At 34.2% G+C, this 24,319-nt stretch overlaps 1 protein-coding gene across 17 annotated transcripts in view; it reads left to right on the forward strand.

Annotated features, from left to right (window-relative positions):
- Nucleotides 1-24,319, forward strand: part of SOX5 (SRY-box transcription factor 5) — a 1,024,531-nt gene that overhangs the window by 667,985 nt on the left and 332,227 nt on the right. For 15 of the 17 annotated variants that reach the window (XM_054696382.1, XM_054696384.1, XM_054696380.1 and 12 more), the window contains one exon: nucleotides 22,536-22,767. In XM_054696382.1, the coding sequence (XP_054552357.1) occupies nucleotides 22,537-22,767 (231 nt within the window). In that variant the 5' untranslated portion in view covers nucleotide 22,536. The remainder of the gene's footprint in view (nucleotides 1-22,535; nucleotides 22,768-24,319) is intronic. The other 2 variants (XM_054696378.1, XM_054696379.1) reach the window with 1 other exon arrangement.

The following is a 24,319-nucleotide window of genomic DNA, read 5'->3' on the forward strand; positions in this document are numbered from 1 at the left end:
ATCATACTAGAAATTGTAGCAAATCAAATTCTTCTTTTAAAGAAGAATACAATTTCAGTGTTCAACTGATCACTGATCAGCTAATCCAGCCTTTTAGAAGTGTACATGAAGCTTTGTGTAGCATTTCTAATACCCCATATATCTCATTTTCTTATTATTTTATGAGGGAAGCCATTTGATTTTGGTTGCTTCTAACTGTTGAAAGTTTCTTTTTTGCATTGACCTTCAAGATAGAATTTTAAAATCATCTGCTTTTAACTCTTCTCCTCACTGTTTGTAAATCTTTTGTATATTATATAGTATTGTTAATATCTTTATATGCCAGCATCCACCAAATAAGGCATCCTGGCACACAATAGATATTCAACAAATATTTACAATTATTAAATGAATAGCTCATATGCTCTCTCTAAAACCACACATATTTGGGCTTCCCTGGTGGCACAATGGGTTAAGCACTGCACTATGAAGCAATCCACAGTCTCTGCAGCATGAGTTCAATCCCGGCCAGCCAGGGAGAAACCCACATGGTACGGCAAACCTCTCCTGTCTCGTCTGCTGCTCCCCTCAGCAATGTATTTCAGTCAGCCTGTCTGTTCTGTTCCCACCTCTGTCTCTGGTGAATCCATTCACATAACCCCTCCCGCCCCATATCTCTGGCCTGTACCCCAGCTCTTGTATGCATAAATAAATAAATATTTAAAAAAATAAAACCACACTCATTAAATCTAAAAAATACTTCTGCTACAGTAGGTTACCTTTCAGTAGTTTTCTTTGATCTATATAGTGATTGGTGAATGTCATTTGTAGCATACACAGACCCGTATATGAAACTTCAGAAGTTAGCAGTTCTTAAGGTATTTTAAAACCCCTGATAGATACTCTGTGGTCAGAAACTGCACACAGGTTAGTAAAACATGTTTAAGACCTGAACTTTCATAGTGATTCTGTGATTGAAGCCTATGTTAACAGTGAAGTGGGATATCTAATAATACATTCTTGATAATGCTCTAAGGGTTTTTAAGTATAGGAAGACTTACAGTGATTATTTGTTATAAAACATTATTTGCCAATAAAACACTATTGCAATTCAATAGGCAATATAATTTAAATATATTAACTTCACTTGGATTATAGTTCTTGCATTTGCTATCATACCTCCAAAATACAAATGAGAGTTTACATTTCTTGATAGTACTGCAACAGCCATGCTTATTAATTCTGAATAGTTTCTAAATACTCCATGAGCTGAGGGGATATAGTCCATATGGCAAGTAATTGGCGGTATTTAAACTATCTTGACATCACTCCATTTTAAAGTGGCTATTATTTCAGTCTGCTTTTTGGTGATAGCCAGCAGAAATCTACCTGAAACTGCACAGTTTTGATTAATTTTCTTTTGCCAAATGATTAACGGAATGTTGTAACACAATTTTTTTAGTGTTTTCGGTTGTATCCCTTTGTTTACAACATTTTGTTATAAGTACAAAATGTTTTAAGTGAACTAAATTTTGAGAAGGGTTATGGCTAAAATTACTGATGATAATTTAATAGGGAAAGAACAACTTTAACAGTGTCTATAGGTCAAGCTATGTAGATTGAAAATGCTAGTTTTTTGGTTTGTTTTCCCTTTCACTCTTATGATGGCTCGATTTTTCTGGCCAAGCATATCATCCTTTTTGTATTTAGCTTTATTGTCCTCAGATGACCTAACAAAATGCTAAAGAGTTCCTGCAGCAGGTAGAGTGATACAGGGTACCTGGGTTCCACATTTTTTTCTTTACAATAGAAAGCCACTTCTTTAGAAGTCTTAAATCCTACACATAAAAGGGGGACATTGTTAATGTGAATTTCTAGCAAAATTTTTACAGTGACTGAATCTTAGAATAATATTTCCTCCTGTCCTTGATTCTAAGGTTACTCTGTAAGGTTACTTAGAAATAAGTGTCCTACTGGGCCTCCCCCGTGGCGCAGAGGTTGAGCGCTGGCTTGCGAAGCTGCCCGCAGCCTCTGCAGCACCTGTTGGATCCCCAGCTGCTCCCCAGCCACTGGAGGAGGGTCCCACGTGGCGCGCAGACCTCTCCTGCTGTCCACTGCTCCCCTCAGCAGTGTACTTCGGTCCTTCTGCCTGCTCTGCTCCCTGCTCTGGCTCTGGTGAATTCTCTCACCCTCTCGCGCTTCTGACTGTACCCAGTGCTTGTATAAATAATTATATAAATCTTAAAAAAAAAAAAAAAGAAATAAGTGTCGTACAGCACCACTTTGTTCTGAGTCCCCTGCACTGGGCTGAGGTGTATTACATGGTAGTATGAAGATTGCTGCTCTATAGGGTTATATAGGGCTTGGCATCACTCAATAGTTGGAAACTAAAATTACTTAAAGGCCTAAAATGCTATGAAACTAAATAGAACAACTTGATTCCTCACTTTTCCGGTAAGATTCAGAAATTATAACCTGGCACAATGACTTCTAAATCTTATATTTTTATCAAAAAATAAAATGTGTGGGTGTATAGAAATACTAAACTAACTCTTGGCTCTTTTTCATAAATCCAAATCTTTTAAACACATGTGACTTTGCATAGCTAATTAAATTGTGTTACACACCAACCTTAACTATGCCTACAGTTGAATGGGTTCAGTTCAATTCAATTCAGTTCACTTCAATTCCAAAGAGCAATAACAATAACAATAGGTTACTTTTATTAAATACATATAATGTATTTGGTACAGTACTGTATGATATTATGTGTATTAATTTATTTCCCTTAAAATGTATACCTGTTATTTCCTACAGTGAAAAAAACTAGTTAAGTAACCTGGATAAACAATGGGATTAGAAAATAGTATAACTAATACTCAGCCCAGGTTTGTCCACTTTGGCTTACTATGCCTTTTGCCTTATTATAGTGATAAATGATTAATACTATTTGTGGCTCAAAGAGTTTATAATCCAAAGTGAATACCTCAGAGTAACTCCCAAAATTCAAAATCCAGAGTGAGTAGATTCACTTTGATTTGGGTAAAAATTTTCTTCTGGATTTAAAACTCTATTATTTGGATTTCAGTAATGAAAATAAAGACCAATTTAAATCTAGAATTCTCAAGTAGCTTACTTACTTGAGTATAAAAGTTATGCTAAATGTGTTGTATAATTTTTAATTAAATTATTTTTATTGAGGTAATGTTGGTTTACAACACTGTATATGGTTTAGGTGGTATACTTCATATCTTTGTCACCTCACCCCACCTACCACCAAAAAACCAATAACCCTCTACCATATTCTGGGTTCCTGTCTACTTTTTACTCCCCAGCCCTCCTCTTCCCTTTACGGTAAGCTCAGTTCTGCAGTTAGATTTCAAGGACTAGTTTTGGTTTGGTTTTGGCTGTTCCTTTGCTTTGTTTTGTAATATTCCACATATCAGTGATATCCTCTGGCATTTGTCTTTCTCCTTTTGATTGATTTTTCTTAGCATAATTTATTTCTCTTAGCATAATTCCCTATATTTTCACCCATGTTATAGCAAATGTTAAAGATTTCATGTGTGTGTGTATGTGTGTGTGTGTGTGTGTGTGTGTATATATATATATATATATTTCATATGTAAATGGTTCCAAAAAGATGTTGTTGCAGAGAGCATGCTTTAAATATATATTTAAATAACTGATTAGTAGGCCATTGTGTATATATTAACATCTTAATCCACTTATCTGTCATTGAGCACTTAAGTTGTTTTCATAGCTTGGCTATTGTAAATAGTGCTGCCATGAACTTAGGAGTACAGACAGCCCTTCAATTTAGTGATTTTTCATTCTTCAGGTAGACACCTAAGAGTGGAATTGCTAGATCATATGGTGAATCTATTTTTAAACTTTTGAGGACTTTCTGTACTGTTTTCCACAGGGGCTGGACCAGTCTACATTCTCACCAACAGTATGTGTGGTTTTCTTTTTCTCCTCTTTCACCAACAAAATGCCATGCTAAAATTGAGCAAACAGTAAATGAATAAATTTTAGCCACTAGCACAGATTTTTGAAACAATTCATTTAATAAGTAATGAAGAAAGTAATTGATTTTTTTACACATCTGGGTTCTTGGGAATCAATATGCTCTCGTTTATCAATACTCACATTTACATATTTATAGTTACTGTTATTGCCTAAATGTTTGTGCCTCTTTCCTCTAATACATTTTTCTTCACCACGATAGTCTAAATTATTTTTAAAGAAATAAAAATGGAAACATTTGCTTCTAGATATACTTCTAGGAAATTCTGAATTCGAAATTGGTTTAAAATGACTTATCTGGGTAAATCATGTCTGTTTAAGCCTCTTATGTGCTGGCATAAATTAATTCAAACTACTATCATAAGTGGAAAGCATCTTGTAATGTTGAATATTAATACTTGCAGATTAACTTCTGCTTTTCTAATGTTAAAGTATGTTTATAAACAAACTACTATTGTTTTTTAAAAAAGTACAGTCAGCTTCTCCTTCCTGCTTTCCTGCTCTACACATTTTCCAAACAGATTTGATTATACAGCTAGCACAAACAATAGTTGATTTCATAGGAAATGAATTGATCTTCAACTCTGAAGATGGAAGAAGCACATATTAACAGCTAATAATTATTTTGGAGATTCCCCAAAATATTTACAAAATTTGATTCCTTTAGAAATTCCCTCAGATAAACTGGAGGGTGTTACTTTCCCAAAGTTTTAACTTAAGATTGAAATGCTGAATCAGACTGCTCCAAATTGAACTGTTTTGCCAGTACAAAAACACAAGCAATCTTTTCTAATGATATATGTGATGAAATTAGTAGGACTCAAAGTAAAAACTGGATGACCTCTCACTGCAAACATACTTTGAGGTGGGGCTGTAGGTGGGATCATCTCCCTGATCTGTGCATTACAAATGACTTGTGATTCTCTACAATATTTTCTTTTGGAACAGTCAATATATATGTGCTTATTATGGTTCCAAAAAGATGATGTTGCAGAAAGCATGCTTTAAAAAAAAATCTAATGAAAGAGAATTAGAAGAAAAACAGCATTTACTTACTATAGATCTTAACAACAATGTCCAGTAAAAGCTTGCATTCAAATAAAAGCAATAGAGATAATAAAATATATGTCTCTGAGGGGAAAAAAATCAATTTTACAGTATATATTTAAGTTCCTTCTTAAAAGGAGGTCCTATTATAAAAATGATCATATTTGGGTCAGGTCTACCTCTGAATTCTAGTTCAACCACTTTCTAACTGCCAGACTTCTATCAACTTACGTAGTAGCTATGTTTCCATAGAAAATGAAGCCTATAATGTCTACTTTGTAAAGTAACTTAAAAATTGCTTTACTGAAAAACTGCATATCATAAAAATGACCTACTTAGGAAATAGTTTGATGATATCTGTATAGTCACAGACTTGTGTAACACTCACTACAATTTTATTTTATTTTCAGTGTTCTAAAAGCCTTTTTATGCCCTCTAGCAATCTCTCTTTCTTTACCTGTATCCCCAACACATGTCCTGTTCTGAGTAACCACAAATCTTTTCTATATATGGATTTGCTATGTTTTCAGGGTTCATCCTTGTGGTAGTGTTTATCAGTATTCCTTTTTATCAGTAATAATATTCTCTGATATGAATATACCATGTTTGGCTTTTTCATTCATCATTTGATAGATATTTGAGTTCTTATAACTTTTATGTTATTGTGAACAATACTGCTGTGCAATTTGTCAACACGTTTTTGTGTGGACTTAGGTTTTCACTTCTTTTTGGTGTACACCTAGGAGAGGATTATTGGGTTGTATGGTAACTCTTCATTCAACTCTTTGTTTAGTTTCTTAGAAACTGCCAAATTTTCCAAAGTGGCCTGCACTGTTTTACACTCTTACTAGCAATCTGTGATAGCTTCATGTCTCTACATTGTCTTCAACAGTTGTTAATGTCTGTCATTTTTTAATTTACCCTACTTGGCAGATGACAAGGATATCATATTGTAGTTTTGGTTTGCACTACCTTAATGTTAAGCATCTTTTTTATGTGCCTCCTGGGCAGTAATTTATCTGTGAAGAAGTATTAATTCAAATCCTTTATCTACTTTAACAGTGGATTCTCTTTTTATTGTAAAATTCATACAGTATTTTAAGATATATATGTATACAAGTAATTGCAATTTCAAATATTATGGATATAAGTTCCTTATCAGATATATAAGATTTGCATTTTGGGGTGGATTTTTACTTTCTTTATGGTATCATGTTCAGCAAAATGTTGTTAAGTCTGAGGAAGTATATTTTAGAGACTTTTTCTTTGGTCTTTTGTACTTTTTGTGTTAAATCCTAATAAACAATTGCCTAACCCATAGTCATGATTTCACTCCTATTTCCTACTCAGAGGTTTAGAATTTCAGCTCCTTCATTTAAGTCTGTAGTTCAGTGAGGGTGGCTATGATGACTAGAAACAATACATGTGAAGCTTCTAGCATGATGAGTGACACATAGCAGCACACAATTAGTCAGGATGTTCATTCTTTTCTGAAATCAATAGAATAAGTATGTCCTAGAAAATATCTTTAGGTTCCTCTCATAAGACCGTTGTTACTGATCTTTGCAAGCAGATATAAATAACAAGAGGTACATATTTCAATACATTTGCATAGGTATTTTAATCATTAGAGATTTTTGTAATAATTCATTTAAAATAGTAAGACTACATCAAAATTATTGAAGAATCTTGGAGAAAAACATAAGACGATTTGGAGCAGATTTAAGATTTTGCTGTTCATTTATGTAAAGAATTTATCAACATTGTGAATGTACCAATATCATAAGATATTCTCTTTGAAAGTATACTGAAGTTTAGGGAAATTTGGTTTATATGTAAAAATTATTCTAATAATACTAGTTTTCTTAAGCTGTCACAGAATGGTAGTATCTTAAGTGGTTTGGTTTTCTTTTTCAAAATAATATTTTGGTGGGTTTTGCAAAAGTTGAATAGATTATTTACAAATATTTCTGGAGATTTTAGTAAGTATTTTAAGGAAAGGTAAGGCAAGAAGGTCATCATAGTAATGAAGTGAGTTTTTAAGACTTGCTTCCATTTTCAAAGAAATGATTTTTTTTCTCTGTATTTCACTTTCTCCTGTATGGTGATCTGGATATAACATTGGCAGGCATTCTTTCTGATACCCATTGATATATTCAGATTGTCTCTTAAAAACATATTAATTGAAAGGGATGGCTCAATTATTTTTTTTTAAAGATTTATTTATTTATTTATGTATACAAGCACTGGGTGCAGTCAGAAGCACTGGAGGGTGAGAGAATTTACCAGAGCCAGAGAGGGGAGCAGAGCAGGCAGAAGGACCGAAGTACACTGCTGAGGGGAACAGCGGGCAGCAGGAGAGGTCTGCACAGCCATGTAGGACCCTAGCCTGGTGGCCGGGGATTGAACTGGTACTGCAGAGGCTGTGGGCAGCTTCGCAGCCCAGCGCTCAACCGCTGCGCTGTGCCACCGGGGAGGCCCTGGCTCAATTATTTTTGAAAGTAGACTACCACATGCAGCAAGTTAGAATATATGTAACTATTGCTCTAGAACCTAAATCAGCCGCGGATAGGGGAGGGTGTGGATTCTGAAAGCAACTGTCATTCATACCTTACTCTAAAGAAACTAAGTTTAGTGTTATAAATACATACATTTCAAGTTGAATAGAGCAGTATATAGATTGGCAAAGAAATCACATTTTATTTCACCTGAAAAGTGACAGTCCCTTCAGGTCACTGGCAGGACAGTGTGAAGAAGTCTCATATTGCAGCTGTACAATAGAGTGTTTGATAGCACTTGTCCCTACCTCAGAGACCACTTAGAATACACATGATGAAGCCTTCTTGCAATATAAGTTCTGGTGGGTGTTACCCAGAGTTTTCTTGATTATTTAATGTCTTTTACTGACTCTTTGACCAAAGCAATGACAGAAGCACTCTATGAGTGGAAATTGGCTACAGTCCTTTAAAAACAATGTCAGCCTAGTATGTAAGAATGACAAACTTGAAAATAGGAAATGCATATTTGAATCTCTGGAAAATCTTCCTCATGGTTTAATGTTCTTGGACACATAAAAGCTAGGTTTTGAAAGGATTTGTGCTCTCAATCTAAGCTTCAAACTAAGGACCAAATCTTACTATACACTCTGTGTGTGCATAGCCAACTCCCTTTGAGATTCATATTCTTTAAAATGTTAGATACACATCTTTGATTTCAGCACTCTACATGAGTTACATGCTTTACTAACTTGTAATGTGTCATTTTTCTAAAGCCCCTAATAAGCAGAAATGACTATCTTGAAATCAAAAGTTGTTGATAATATTTTGGTAAAAAGGAATCCAAAGCAAGTTTATATAGCTATTAAAAATGTTTTCAAGAACTGTGTGTGTATTGTTTGATGGCAGGGAAACCAGTATTTTAAAGTAGTAAAATGATTATACCTCCATAAAGTTAACAAAACAAAAGCAAAATAGGAAGGTGAAAGGGAAAGTTAGGGAGGATTCTGTCCCTTTTAGAACACAAAGATCTTTCAGTTGTGGGGGATTGGAATGGGGGTGTTTGGGTAGTGGAAAAAAATGTTCTAGCATGTGGTAATGAGGTTAAAAAAAAAACAGCAATGGATGATTACTTTTCTCCATCAAGGCTCCTTTATCCTCATCAGCTCAGACAGTGGTCAGCGTGTTAGACACCCCTCCCTGTTTTATGCTCCCTGTTTTATCCAGTTAAGACTCTGTTCTCTGACAGGACTGGTTTATACAGCTGGACCTTTGTTAAGCTTTGGGAGAAATACTACAGAATGGCAGAAAGTATGGCAGGCGGAATATCCATTAAATGGTGAATTTTAACACCCTATGATGTGACTCTAGCTATCTGATTCTGTTTTTTGATTTTTTTCTTTTATGGATTTGTAAAGTGAATACCTTTAAAATTTTTGTGTTAATTTTTGTACTGGCAGAATTTATGGTGATACAGATAAATTGATTTATGTTAATCAAGAAAATTTCTTATCAGTTACAGTTTAGAAAATAGCATAGAAAAGAATTCAACAATATGTAGTCATATAAGTGTCAAGAATTACAATCTAAAGTGGCAATCTAAAATGAGACAGTCATATTATGGTATTTTAAAGAACATGTATATTGTGCGTGCTAAGCCATAGAACTGATTGTAAAGAGAAAGCAAAGAGGAAAAAGTGTTTCAAAAAGTCTGCCTATACAACATGCTTAAATTTTTTTTTTTTAAATGTGGATTTGGTATTGACATTACTGTTAAGTCATGGATGCTGTTTGACATCTACTGTGAGCTTTGTACTGGGTCTTTTTGTGTCTTTATACTTGCTATACCTTTATAAAAGTTTGATGATTTTCTTCTCTAAGTGAATGTCTTTGAATTTTCATTTGAGAGGCAGGAAACTGGTAGCCTTAAAGTTATTGCTGAACAGTTTGTACCCATTTTAAGAAAAAAGCTAATGTTCCAAACTTGTCCACAGTGGCAGTATGACCCATACTTTTAAAGTGTTTTTTTTTTTTCCTCTAAAAACAACAGGGAATGTGCTAAAACCAGAAAGATTAATGGGGGAAGAATATAAACAGTTAAGAGGTAACATGAGTTTAGAGGTCAAGCTAGAAAAATAAGAAAGCTTATGGATTTAATTCATATTCATCCAAGCAAAGAAGCTTTGGCATGAAAGGAACCAATGAAGAGGCTCAGCATTCTTGTAACATCAACCCTAGCTGCATCCCCGCTGCTTTAGAGTTTGGGTTGATAGATGCTCACCATCTTTGGCACTGCACCCTTACTTTTGCACTTTTCATGACTATAATGGCAGATTTTTTTTGTTGTGCTGAGAAGTTTAGCTTCGCCTAGCATGCCTATCTCTTGTATCTCTCACATCAGCAGCGGTGGTCCTAGGCAAGGTTTGTGTGCTGTGTATATGTTCTTTGCTGTCTATTTTGAATATAGCATAAATATTTTCTACTTTGTTCATTTTTCAACAGCTGTTGTAGAAACAAACTGCAACCAAGTCTATATGGGGCATGGAAAGAAGAGTGAGCCCCCTAAATCAAGCAGAATTTAACAATGTATAAACTTATACTTCTCAGAATTATTTGGATTCCACAAAGGGTAGAGGGGGTCATTCTGTTTTTCTTCATTGGACCACTTAGACAGTTCTCAACAATCTGAGGCTGCTGTTCAGTTCTCCTTTTAGCTGGAAGCCTCCTTTCTCGTTTCTGCTTGGGTGGGGGGGGGCACACCATTCTCTAGAGGTTTGCTTTTGAAGGCTTAACTTGCTTGATTTCATAATGACCTTTGAAAACAAAGGAAATTAAAACTAGACTGGTTACTTAATTATTTTTGTCATCATTATTAGATCCTATATAAATTAAACATGCCACAGATTTTATTTCAAGACATACACCATGCTAAGAATAAGTCACTTTTGATTATGGAACAATTTGCTATTTATTTAGACTTAGCCAGTAATGTAAAAGGGAAGAGAGACAGAAAACGAGCATGAGTGGAAATTAAAAGGAAGTCCAAATAAGGAAACAGAGAGAGAAAGAAGGGTTAAAATAAGCACTTAAGAATATTATTATAAAACAAAATGTTATATTTTATTTGCAGTTGTGCCATAGGGAAAGTTATAGAAACAAAGTATTATTTTTACAGATGGGTTAATATCATTAAGCTTAACTAAATATTCTTTCCTACTTAAAGCTATTGTTTTGCATGTGCAATTCAGATGACCAGTGGTACTCATGAATGAAAGTCTATCTTCTTTCACTGTGATATGGTAAACTATTTTTATCGGTTATTATAACCATGCCCACATACATTTATACTTGTTAACACATTGGAAAAAATTTGTTCCTACTTTATTTTTTTTTCTTTAAAAAGTTCAAAACTTTTAACTGAAGAGTTTTAAATTAGATTATGAATGCAAGTTATCGGCATATTATTATGATTAAGATGTCGATGCCCAACCCTTAATAGAGATTGTTCCATAATAAAAGAAAGATTATTAATACCCATTAACATCTCCTTAGTCCAGTAAGTCTTCTTTCCCCAGACAGTTGTATTCTTCCTTTTTCTCTTCTTCCCTCTGTTCCTTCTCTCCTCTTCTCCCTGACAACACACATTGTCTGTCTTGCATGTACATGTAAACACACACACAGAGTTGCATATGTGCACAAGTCACAGACACCTCTTAAAATATCCCTGAAAGGTTCATGCAAGGATGGAACAGTGCAAACTAAATTAATCCCTATTTCACTAGAAGTTATTCTGATAGTGGAAAAGATTGTCCCTTTGTAGGGAACCTACAGTTTTTATTTTTTGTTTTTTTGTATTTTTTGTTTAAGAGCACTTGAGAATAGATGAGCATTTCATGGAATATTATTTCTCTTTTCTATCCATAGTGAAACCTGAAATTTATACATGTGGCAACCATGTGTCTCAAAAAAAAATCCCTAAGACATCTGATTTTTTTTATACCTTATTTCTTTAACTCAGTAACACACAGTTACTTATTAAACTATTTGTTTCAACTTTTGGTTCAGATAAATGATGCTCATACCAAATACAAGGTGGTTTTGTTATTTGTTAGTAATGAAAGTTTTTACAGCCAGTGCTGGAAGAGACAGTTTTGCTAATCCCTAAATTTTGCCCCGCAAGCCTCTATCTGTCCCAGGAATGGAGTCTGTGGCTACTCAGTGCTCAGCTTTCAGACTCACAAGGAGCTGAGCATCTGGGTAAACTCAGGAGGTGAGCACTTTCACGCTGACTCAGAGACCAGCCGTGTGACTCCAGTCTGGCGCTGTCACGCCTGGTTATGGAAAGGCAAGAACAATGCCTCCCTTGAGAAGGGGGAAAAATCTAGTGCAGTCACAATTTTGATGTAAAATTTAAATCATCCCTCCACATCCTGTGGACTTAGAGCTGTCAGAAAGGCAAACCCCATGCTCAAATGGAAAAAGCTTTTTATTTCCTTAAAAGTATAACCACTCAAACTATAATAACGCGTTTAGAACCACAAATCTTAATGCTAGATTATTCAAAGTAATTTATAAATAATCAGAACAAAAGGACTTTGACATTTTTAACCTGTAGCTGGCTGAAGGTTAAAGGTTCTTTTTCTGTTTGTTTTTGATTAATGACACATGTATAACAATACATGAATTAAGCAATTCACAGCAAATTACTATTTATGGTTTTGTATTGTTCCAAACTTCTATATTTGGTCATTTTCTCTACAACTTAACAGAAATTACTCTTCAACATTTAACTATCTTAATCATTTCTATTATGTTTGCTTCAAGTAGATCTGTTCAAAGTTTAGCATCCTAGACATTTAAAAAGATTCTATGATTAAATGTTTAATAACTGAAATTGGGTGTTTCTGTTTTTGAAATAAGGAAATACAATTATAATAGCTATTAAAGCCAAATAAAGTCAGATTTTTTTTAATAGGAAGTGCTTTTTTGCCATATTCTTATGATATTGGTTTTATAAGAGTTTGATAATTTTTTTAAAAATCTAGAATTTTATAAAAGTATTTATTATTTTCTTTGCTGTGACTTAATACTTATTTAGTGACTTAATACTTAGGAATCATAAATATTTCCTTAACTAATTTCCCTTCAGTCTTGTGATATTTACAATGAATTCTACCTTTTCTAAGTTTCAGAACATTATGGAATGATTACAGTTGACTCAAATTTAATATCCTTTCTACCTTTTTATTTGCCAGGAATGGTATTTTTAGATGCCAGTAAGCGTGGATTAATTTTAAAATAATATAATACAACATAAAGATGAGATATTTTTGCTGGAAGGTTTATTTTCTTAGAAAATTTTTGACTCTGGACCCTAACTGTTAGGTTACTCATGATAAAGCAGTCTTTTTATTTAGAAAATTTAGGGGGATGGGTTCTTCATTAAATAACACATGGTATAATTTGCACCGATTTGTGATACACTATGAGAAAGAAGTAAAGAAGGATTCAAATTTTGAATCCGCTACCATTAGGATGGAAATTTTCTGTCATAGACTGTTTCTAAATGTTTACCTTTGCCCCACTCTCCCTTGTTTAGTAAAAAATATCAAATGGACATTTTAAAGTGAATTTTAATCTTTAGGTGCATTAATTCAAGCACTTTTGAAATATTATGTGTCTACCTATTAAAGAGACACTTATTTCTTTCGGGTATCTGTGAAAATTGTTATTTTTCTGGGTTTTTCCTTATCTCTTGTTGACTTTTGATTTTTTTATCACCCACACCTTCTTTGGAGAGCACTGTACCTTTTAATTTTTTGGTCTTCTTGTCTTGCTCTCTACCTCTGACTCTTTGGTGTGCTGGACACATCTGGGAAAAGCTATTTGGTAAGCAGAACAATGCTGGTAATGTGGAGAGCAAGAAGAAATTAAAAGTTTTATTCTTATCAGAGAGAAGAAATGATATATGAATTTCTTGATCTCACTGTAGAGAACATCTTAGAACATCTGACAGGGTAAACACAGGGAACATTAGGAAAGGTCACTTTGAAAGTTCTTGGCAAGTGCATTTTTAATTAATACGGTTTTAAATGTAGTTTAAACTTGTTATATTTATTAAAAATTTTCAGTAACTTTAATTGGTAATTCCAAAAAAAAAAAAAAAACAAATGTATTCTTCAGTAGCTACGTCACAAAGATTACTTTTGTTTTTAGATGACCATGTTATGGTAAGTTTTGTTAGAAGACTAGTAGAAATACATTTCTACCCTAGTGAAATGTCTAGTTAGTATTACTTGGGAGTCTAGTCTTATTTATGACTCTGTTGTCTGTCTTTATATTTCCATGAAATCTATGTTTCTACATCCATTTGTAGTTAATGCCGGGACCTGATGAACTTGTTCATGCCTCTAAATAGCAATATAATGAATGAGGTCTTTGTATGTGGGAAGCAACGGGTAGAGGAGTCTAGAGATTGGCATGGTCTATATCAGAAACTGATGGCACAGAGGATTTATAGCAAAGAAAAGGGAAAATAGTAAAAGTTTGAAAATGCTTACCATAAATAAATCTATAGAAAAGACTTTTGGATATTATATGTGATTGACTTTGTTATAAAAATCTATGCAGTCTTCTCAGAGTAAAACCAAACCTGACTCTTGAGTAGGAAAATGAAAATATTTAAAACATACAAAAAGGAAAAAAAGAATTAGCCATAATGTGAATAATAGTAGTAATTAAAATTTATAAGAGTAGTGCCATTGCTATTTCATTAATAAAAAATTATTTCAAAATAAAATATGCTGTTTGTCTAATTCTGTGTTTATAACTTCAGTAGAGGTATGGGTTTTTTCATTCATGTGAATGAAATCCTGTGCATTCATACTAAAAGTCCCTATTGATTTTCCATATTGGAAAGGTAATATTCCATTGTGAAAAATCTTTGATAAAATATAGAGTTCAATTCCTAATCTTGATTAGCTTTCTCACAACTTTAATTATGAAAAGAATTTGTAAATGTCCAGAACAAATAATTTTGCTAGTAGAAAATCTCAAGGCACAAGAGTTCTAAAAATGTAATAAAATCTTCATATATGCAGGATTGCCAGTTTAACATTTATTGTTTTCTCTGCTCTATTTTCCTCTCAGAGAGAATTCTATTCTTGAATATCTGTCTCTTGTGCTTAGACTAGGTGGCATAACAAAAAATATTTAACCACTTTATGACTCAGTTTCCTCTTAAGAAACAAGGATAATAAAAATGCTGAGTCACACCATTGTGAGAGAATTAACAAGGGGTTAAACTTTGCTTGTGTGTAAAAGCAGCATTGCTGTCTTTACTTCCACATAGGTCCTGTATTTTCTGAGTTTGCTGTTTTTTCTTTTTTTATCCTAAAATCAACAAAGACTTACTTCTAAACCGAGTTTCTTATTTTTCTCCAAATTACATTTTCTTGGCTTAGTCATTCAAAATTGTTAAGATTTAAGTATTATCTGGTCTGTAACTTTCATACTTATCTGCATTTACTCCTCCTTGAATCATATGCTTTACCTGAACCATTCTACTCACTGTCCAGTATCCTTCTTAAAATTTTCTTTAACTCATAACATCATTTCTCTGTCTGAAATCTTATATTTTCTTTGCATTTGTGGAATTTGATCCATCTTTCTTTACCATGTTGTATTCTCAAAATTTGAGTAAGCATTCTCTGATTATTTGAGCAAGACATCAGCTCTGTATTCATGTTTATAAAGTCATTTACTTTAAATTATTCTTTCTTGGTTTCTTAATTATGTTTCTATCTACTGGCACATGGTAATATTCAATAAATGTTTTTCCATTAATTTATGAATGGATGAGTTGGGCGTAAGTGTCGTTTCCATCTAAACTGTAACTTCCTTAAGGGTAGGCCAGAAGGGGCTTCATATCTAAGTTGCCTGATTCCTCCATAGCACAAAGGTAATTTGCATGACACGAAATAGACACTTTTTCAATTCATTCATTTATTCATAGAAAAAGACATTTAGTGCCAACTATGTGCTGGGAATTGTGTTGCCATATAATTAATTGTATCTTGTTCAGCATAGAAGATTAGGCTAGTTGGGGAAAATACAGAGCGATTTGAAAGACTTTTATGATCTAGTTATAAGTATTAATCTTTGAAAAATTAAGTAAAGTGATCAGAAGTAGACTTTTATGTGTGAGATATGCTATGTGTTTTGGGGATTCAAGCAATTAAAAAGCAATGTTTGGTTTTTTAGGTGCTTATGTTCTAGTTTATATATTGTCTATACTAAGAAGTAGAAAAAGAAAAAACATTAAGTAAGTAATTGAATAAATGTCACAACCTACACTGGTATTCAGATTTTTATGTGGGCTACTAACAAGAGTTGATTTATTTAAGGTGGGGTCAAGTTACTTCAACTATGGTGGCAAGGGAGCCTTTGTAAATGAACTGGTATTTGTGATTGCTTTTTATTAACATTTATTTTTTAGACTTTTTTGTTATATAACTGCAAATCTTAAAAAAAAAAAATCATCATTCCAGAAGAATAACCAGTAGAAGGCACTGCTTCCTAGGACTTCATCTTTGAATTACCCAGTCAAAGGTTAAAATAGTTAGAGGAAAAAAAAAAAAACAAACTTGAAAGAGAAACTACTAGATAAAGAAAGCAGTTCACATCCTGGCCTTCCATTTCATAATTGTTCCATATTTGGATTTCTTTGATATTGTACATGTTGTCATTTTCCACAATAGTTGCAGCTGAGCTCAGATCCTAAGCAGACAAAGTTAAAACAATAACTAGTTGATTCCTCTCTACTAGGTCTGTTAATAATTAACTATGTGGCATTTTTGGTAAAGTTCAAATTTATAGTCTTAAACATAAAAAAAACTATAATTTTTCCCCATACTTTATTTATTCATTTATTTTAATTTTGTTTTATTTTTATTGAGGTAACACTACTTTACAACCCTGTATATGATTTAGAGGAATACGTTCACACCTCCTCAGATGTATGTCTACCACACCACACCACACCTCCACAGATATTTTAAAATATCTAATTAAAGAGGCTTTTACCAATTTATTTACATAGAAGTTATTAAAAAGGTTTCTGTTTTCATTGAGTGAGATTTCCCTTTTTTTTTTTTTTTTGACAATATTAGGACTTTTTTTTTCCCTTTCTAAGCTTATTTGCCCAGTAACACTAGATCTCAAAGCTGCCAATAGAGAATAGTTAGTTCCTGGTTTTACTTAGTAGCTTTTCATTCAACAGATATTTATTAAAAAGACAGCTATTTTTAGAAATTGTTTTAAGTGTTGGGTAAGTAGTTGTGAGTAAAAATAACGTCTTCCCTTTCAGATCTTCTATCAGAGTTAGATACAAGTAATTAAAAAAGAAATAAGATAAAACATCAGGTGTTGAGAAGGGCTGTGAGCAAATCATAGAGAAAGGAGTAGGAAAGGGAGGTGCTGGTTTAGGGGAAGTAACCAGAAAAGCCTCTCTGGGACATGGTGCTGGAGCAGAAAACTAAACGAAAGGAGGGGCATGCTATTAAGGTATATCTGGGGCAGAGGCATTTCAGATTGAGAAAATACCAAATGCAGAAGAAATGTTTATGTGGTGTAGTAGTTTCCTATTGCTATATTCACTCACAGCTCTGGAGGTCAGAAGTCCCATAATAAAGGTGTTTATAGGACTCCTTCTAGAGACTCTGAGAAATAATCTGTTTGATTGACTCTTGTAGCTTCTAGATGCCACATGCATTCCTTGGATCATGGCTCCACTCTCCAGCAAACTGGTTTCCAATCTTTCTCTCTGACTCCCTTTCTCTTATCTCCCACTCTTATGACTTTTTATGGTTGCTTTAGTCTCACTCAAAATATTCAGAATAATTGCCTTATCTCATACTTAACTGAATCACATCTGGAGAGTCACTTTTGCCTAATGACCCTCTTGGATGAGGGGCATTATTTTGGCTAATACAAATGGTTTGCAACCTTGACTGCATTGCAATCATCTTGGAGTTTCAAGAAGATTCCGATAATCCATCTGCTCTGCAGAATCAGTATCTTTAGAATGTCTGGCAATGGAACACAAGTAGAAGTAATTTTAAAAATTCTGTATGTGATTCCAATGTGTAGTCAAGGTTAAGAACCACTGACTTGGTTTTCTATGGTAATCTTACATCATTCCCTCTCCCTAAATTTGCTGTGCTTATCTGAATACAACTGGGTGCATCCTACTTCCAGAGTGATGGTAAAGAGCCTTTGGCCAATAGCAAAGGATTCCAATAGTTTTTTAATTACTTCCATATGTGGACTCACTGTATGGGTTGCTACAGGGACAAGTAAAGGAAGACTTACTACTTGTAAAAGCAGCTTGCCCCTTATGAAGGGAGACTGTTTCTCATCTATTCCACTTTTATAACTCAGCAACTCCAGGAGTGTTATCAATTAGATATGGGATTTGGTCCATATTCCTCACTATTCCCTGTTCCTAAATAAGCTTGAACTTTAGATTGTACCTTCTTAAAGTTTCTCTGCATCTTTGCTTTTATCATTACTTCCTACATGAAATTCCTCCCTATTTATCCCAAGGTTTCCCTTTGACCTTTTTCCTCAAAATACACCTGGTTGACTGACCATTTCCTGAAGGACTCCAGGATCTCCTTTCTCTCAGGAAGCCCTCATGTGCTTGGCTATCTAGTCATTTGGCCCTTATCCTGAACTTTTATTATTGAATCCCCTTTTATTTGAAATCTTCTCAACCAATTTATAAGCTTCTTAAAACAGAGACTCCGAATTACAATTTTATTCTCATTAGATAACAGTCTTTCACAAAGTTGGTGGCCAGTAAATGGTTGTTGATAATTTGAAGATTCCATTTTTCTCTGGGAATAGACATTTAAGACCATTGTCACGTGATCATAGGTCCACAGAATAGTTTATATATTTTTAAATATTTATTTATTTATGCATGTAAGAACTGGGGTACAGACCACAGGTGCGGGGGGGTGAGAAGATTTACCAGAGACAGAGTGGGGAGCAGAACAGGCAGACTGACTGAAATACATTGCTGAGGGGAGCAGCAGGCAAGACAGGAGAAGTCGATCCCAACCTGGGATCGAACTTGTGCTGCAGAGGCTGTGGATAGCTTCACAGTGCTGTGCTTAACCCGTTAAGCCACCAGGGAGGTCCCCGCAGGGTAGTTTAGTACTATATTTGTGTCTCGAGTCATTTCTTAGAATTTTAAATTTTGCTCATTGCTAAGTCTAGCATGCCACCACAGGGAAGACAGAAATTATCTCTGAATGAATACATAGAAGTGTACCCTCGCCTTGATTCTCAACTCGTTCCAAGGCACCTTGCACTTCAACACAGCTGTGTACTATAACCTGCAGGAATTAGAACCCTACAATTTGTGATGCTTTCTTAATGTTAATTTGAAAGTAATGAAACTTTCCTCCATCCTACATAAAGCCTTTTAGCTAAGGAACAAAAATTCAAGAATCTAATGTTATTGGTGATTTTTATCATTAATATTATTGGAAACTATGAGTCAGAATAAACATAAATAATGTCATCAGCAAATTGAAGTCTTTCTATATAGTTTTTAATATATTTTACTTTCTTATATTCACTTCCTGATTATTTAACTATAGCCATGCTATTTTTATTGTACTAATTTAAAAAATCTTTAAGAATTCCTTTACCTGATTTGTGTAAAAAATACTCCCTAGTTCAACACATTTAGAAGAGTCTCCAAGTCTCCAAAAATGGAATTGAAATAACCATGAAATATGTAATGTTTTAGGATTTTTTGCCTCTGGTATCATTGCTCCTTTATTTTCACTGTTTTTGACCTTATACTTAGAGGGGTGCAGTGGGATCTGGGGGTGGAGTGGGGAAGAATTTATCTGGTATCCAGTTTTATACAAAGGTAATTTAGACATTGAAAAAACTAGGGTTTTATGAAAAAAAGAAGTAGTGCTATCTTATGATCTACCTACCTATGTCTAATTTTAGACTTTAACATTCATAATCATTATTAACAGTATTAATGTAGAAATCAGTAGTGTGGAATTTTCAGGTAGTGAGAGACTTATTGGACATGAGACTGAGTTAGACACCAGGATACCAATTTATTAATTCCAGCAAAAATGACAGTGGCCGAACAAACAGTAAATATGATGGTTTGTATAATAATTGTATCACCGGCTAGTAGTCAACTTACATGTTGAATCTAGAAATAATTAAATGTCTCTTTATTGATTTAGTGTAATAAATTGCTTCACAAGACATTGAATATTTTGAATCCATTCTCTATACGGGAAACAGAAGTTTGCTGGAAAAGTGTGGAAGCAGAACTATAGGAAGTTAAATATCTAGTGTTAAGTGTTACAGTTGGATATAACTAATTGCAGACAATGAGACTAAGACCACTCTTCCATTTTTGACTGCAGTCCCAGATTTACTTTTTCTATCATAAGAATATATTTGGATCTTGGTAATGAGATCATAAATAGTTAAAACCACCTGAAATGTGATGACAGTCCGTGTCTTCTTTAGACAGCATTTATGTGGTAGCCACCAACATTTCTTCCTCTTACTCTGTTCTTCAACCAGTTGACATCCCTGTGATTAACACTGACTTGCTAAGCATTTGATCAATTTATTGTCAAGTGTGACTGGCTAGCGAGTATTTCTCCACTGGGAGATTTTGTATTTCATGTTGATTTTACAGTTTAACTTTTAAGAAGGCAATCTGCTTTCCTCACTTTAGTGGTTTTTTTTTTGTTGTTGTTTGTTTTTTAAAGGGTGGGGATTGGTTACACTGTAGTTTTAAAGTTTATAAAATAAACAACAGCTATTGTTTATTGAGTGTTTACTCTGTGCTAAATGTTCCACTAGTCATTTTGCACACAGTATAAAGTCCATCCTCAAAAAGTTAAATAAGGTATTTACTGCATCTCACTTTAAAGATGAGTAAATTGAGATAGAAAGATTAAGGTAATTTCACAGCTAGGATTTAGCAGAATTTGTATTTTAATCCATGTTTTATTGAGCCCAGAGCCCTTAAAATTTTTCTCCTGTAGTATTATTTCTAAATAAAATGTCTTCAGTACTCAAACACACTTTTTTTTTTTAGAACAGCAGGAATAGTAGTATTCAGCAATGACTAGACGCCTCTCTTTTGGTGCAATACATTTGAAATTTAAAAATCAGAGTCCAGAGTGCTAACCATTACACCATGGGCCCGCAACACTTTTTTTTTTCCCCAAGTATTTATTTATTTTCAAAATATTTATTTATTTATTTATTTGTTTGTTTATTTATATAAGCACTGGGTACAGTCAGAAGCGCGGGAGGTCGAGAGAATTCACCAGAGCCGGGGAGCAGCACAGACAGAGTGATGAAATACACTGCTGAGGGGAGCAGTGGGTGTGGCAGGAGAGGTCTGCGTGCCATGTGGGACCCTCACCTGTGGCTGGGGATCGAACCTGCACTGCAGACGTTGGGGGCAGCTTCACAGCCCAGCGCTCAAATGCTGCACCACCAGGGGAGGCCCATCATGCTCAGCGAAATAAGCCAGAAAGAAAAAGAAAAATACTGGATGTTCTCACTAATAGCAGGAATCTAGAAAACCTAAATAAGGGACCAGGAAAAAGAATAACTATAAGAAAGAAAAAATCAAAATCACCAAACAACTATGAACCAGAGACACATTATGGGAGGGGTCAAGGAGGGATTGGGGTCAAATTAAGGGGGTTTCAATTGTATGGGGAATATAAAAATAAAAGAAAAAAAAGAAATTTAAAAATCAGTGCTATTGCTGAAGGAAGCAGGATGGCAGCTACTTAATGCCTCCTGCCTTCCATCTCACTCATCTAGAATAAGAGTGGATGATTCTGTAAACACTCTGTTGGGCAAAAATCATAACTGTGTCAAGGTCGGATCAAGTTGTGAATACAAGAGGGTTATTTTTAATTAAATAATTTAACTACCTCTTCCATTTAAAATGTTTAAAAGGAAGTGAACTTTCTGTTTAAAAATATTTGCTACATTTTTAACTTCTGATAATATTCTCAATCATATTCGAGTACCAAAAAATGTTTAATTCTTGTTTAGTTATCCAAGTCTATTTAGCATTAGGTCATCAAAACAAAATAGTCTTACATGATTTTTTTTTCATTTTGCTTAGGTATTCTAATAAGAGAATAGGCCTGAGAATCTGCATCTTAATCTTTATATAATTGTGGAAATGAAATATATGTTAACCTCAACTATTTTACTACTTTACAAATTTGGTATTAGAGCTTTAATGCCAAAATGGGGTCATTTGAGGAGGAGATGAAAAAAAAGCCCCCAATTTTTCAGATTACAAGTTCTCATAAAATGTATTCAATTGTTAATATGTTTTCAACAAATATCAAACTTTTTGTTGGTTGCTCTGAGGTTTGCTTATAACCAATATTTCTACATTTCACAATAATCTTACTTTTAATAAATACAGATTTGTTATAATGGCAATCATGCATTTATTTTGTTTATTTTTTGATTAAAGAAATTTTAGATATTTCCCTTATTTTCACTGCCAACAGTATTTGCTATTCATAGCTGTTCTGTCTTCAATAAAGTCTATCAAAGTGTAAAACTAGATGGGTATTTTTCTTTCTTTTAAAATGGAACGGTCTTTCATTATGCAGTATTCTTAGGTGAATTCTCTTGTTTAAGAAGCCAGAATACAAGAGAGTGCTATATTAGTGTATTATTCTCACAACAAACAAGCACTGTTCTGTTGCTACCTGCTTGGCCATTGTTTCTGATTGTGTGTGCTTTGCAGTGGTATTTGGATGGTTTCCTGCTCTCTGCCAGCACAAAAAGGCATTTCTGTTACAATGGCCCCTAACCACACAATGACGGCATTAAGGATTTATGTGGAGGTTTCATTATTTTCTCCTCTTTTGTTCCTTCCAGGATGTCTTCCAAGCGACCAGCCTCTCCGTATGGGGAAGCAGATGGAGAGGTAGCCATGGTGACAAGCAGACAGAAAGTGGAGGAAGAGGAGAGTGACGGCCTCCCAGCCTTTCACCTTCCCTTGCATGTGAGTTTTCCCAACAAGCCTCACTCAGAGGAATTTCAGCCAGTTTCTCTGCTGACGCAAGAGGCTTGTGGCCATAGGACTCCCACTTCTCAGCACAGTACAATGGTAGGTTTCTCATGGTCTGTTGTGCCTACACTCACTTTTGGACCAGTCTGCTACTCAATGAGTTGGACTTTAGTCCTTTGTTTTATAATTATCATCTGCTTTATAACCATACCCAAGATTCATTCCTAACATCTTAGAATTCTTTATAAGTAAATTGATGGCAGTAGGGAGTATAAGATAGCCCCCTTTTAGGGATTTCCTTTTTATTTTTCAAAAATTCTGCTCTCGAAACACAATTCAATTAGCAGGAAAAAACATAAAATATAAGAATAATATTAAAGTAATACATTGAAAAATAACCAGCATGAAAAGTGAATGTCCTTATAATTATATTTGTGATAAAAAGTTTTTCCAAATAGTTACAATATAGTCTGAACCTTTCTACAATAATAGAGTTGATGTTTTTAATTTTTTTAATTTACCAGGTTGGTCTCCAGCGTTCTTTACAGTGCTGGGAAAATTACAGACACATTGCATAAAACAGTATATTTTTATAATATGATATCATTCATGTATAACTCAGCCCCGTTCACTCTGTTTTGACAATTCATTAATTCCCGGCTGCATCCTATCTAGAATTTGAAACTCAGGATAATTTAACTGGCTCCTAATCCTGGCATATAGATTACCACAGAAGTTTAGGGAACTGTGCTTTCATGGATGAAAGAAAAAAAGGCAGCCTAGCCTCTTTGGCTGAAGTTTAAAGAGCAGAAACACATACACATAAGACTTTTAGCCCCTTCTTAGGAATTTAAATACATTTGTCAGCATGTTGGCAAGGTAGAGGGACACTTACCTGTCAGTAATGCTGCCCTTGCCTTGACAACATGACTGAGGTGTGTAGATATCACAGTTTCATGCTGCCTCTTCCTCTCCTCTCCTCCTGCAAAGTTACCAGTGCTGTTAATTTGAAACAGTTTATACCAACAGAAATGTTTCATCACACAGTCTCATACCTTAAAAGACAGCTCTGAATCTGTTAAATCCTTTTTTTTCCCTTTCTTTAGTAAATTATTACATATGCCAAATGTGCTCAGTACTGAAATAAACCCACTTGTTCAAGTTACCACATTACTGCATGCGGAATTAAGTCAATAGGAAGATCAGATATTTTCTAGTAGCTATGCAGTAGAACCTACTCTTTTATATTCACATTAACCATTTAACATTTTATTCCTAAAGTTTACAATTTCTCTGGTTATTTTTATGCCAAGATTTCCCCACCAACAATAATGTTTTAGCTTGCATTTATCTAGCTATAGTGTTTTAAGCATGTTATCTATAGTAACTCGTTTAATCTTCATAAATTTTCAGTGAGGCAGTATTATCCCATTTTACAGATAAGGAAACTGAGGCACAGCGAAGTTAATTACCATTTCTGATCACAGCTCATAAGTGGGAGAACCAGGCTTTCTGGTACAGTTGGCTTTGCAGTGCAGGCTTACTAACATGCTTAGAAGCTCTTCACAGAACACAGGCATGTGTTATGTTTCTCATTATCACTTATTTGAGAAGTTAAATTACACTATCCACCATACCTCCGTTCTTCCCT

The sequence above is a fragment of the Talpa occidentalis genome, unplaced genomic scaffold (genome assembly GCF_014898055.3).
Source record: "Talpa occidentalis isolate TD23 unplaced genomic scaffold, MPIMG_talOcc4v2.1 talOcc4.16, whole genome shotgun sequence".
Taxonomy (NCBI): domain Eukaryota; kingdom Metazoa; phylum Chordata; class Mammalia; order Eulipotyphla; family Talpidae; genus Talpa; species Talpa occidentalis.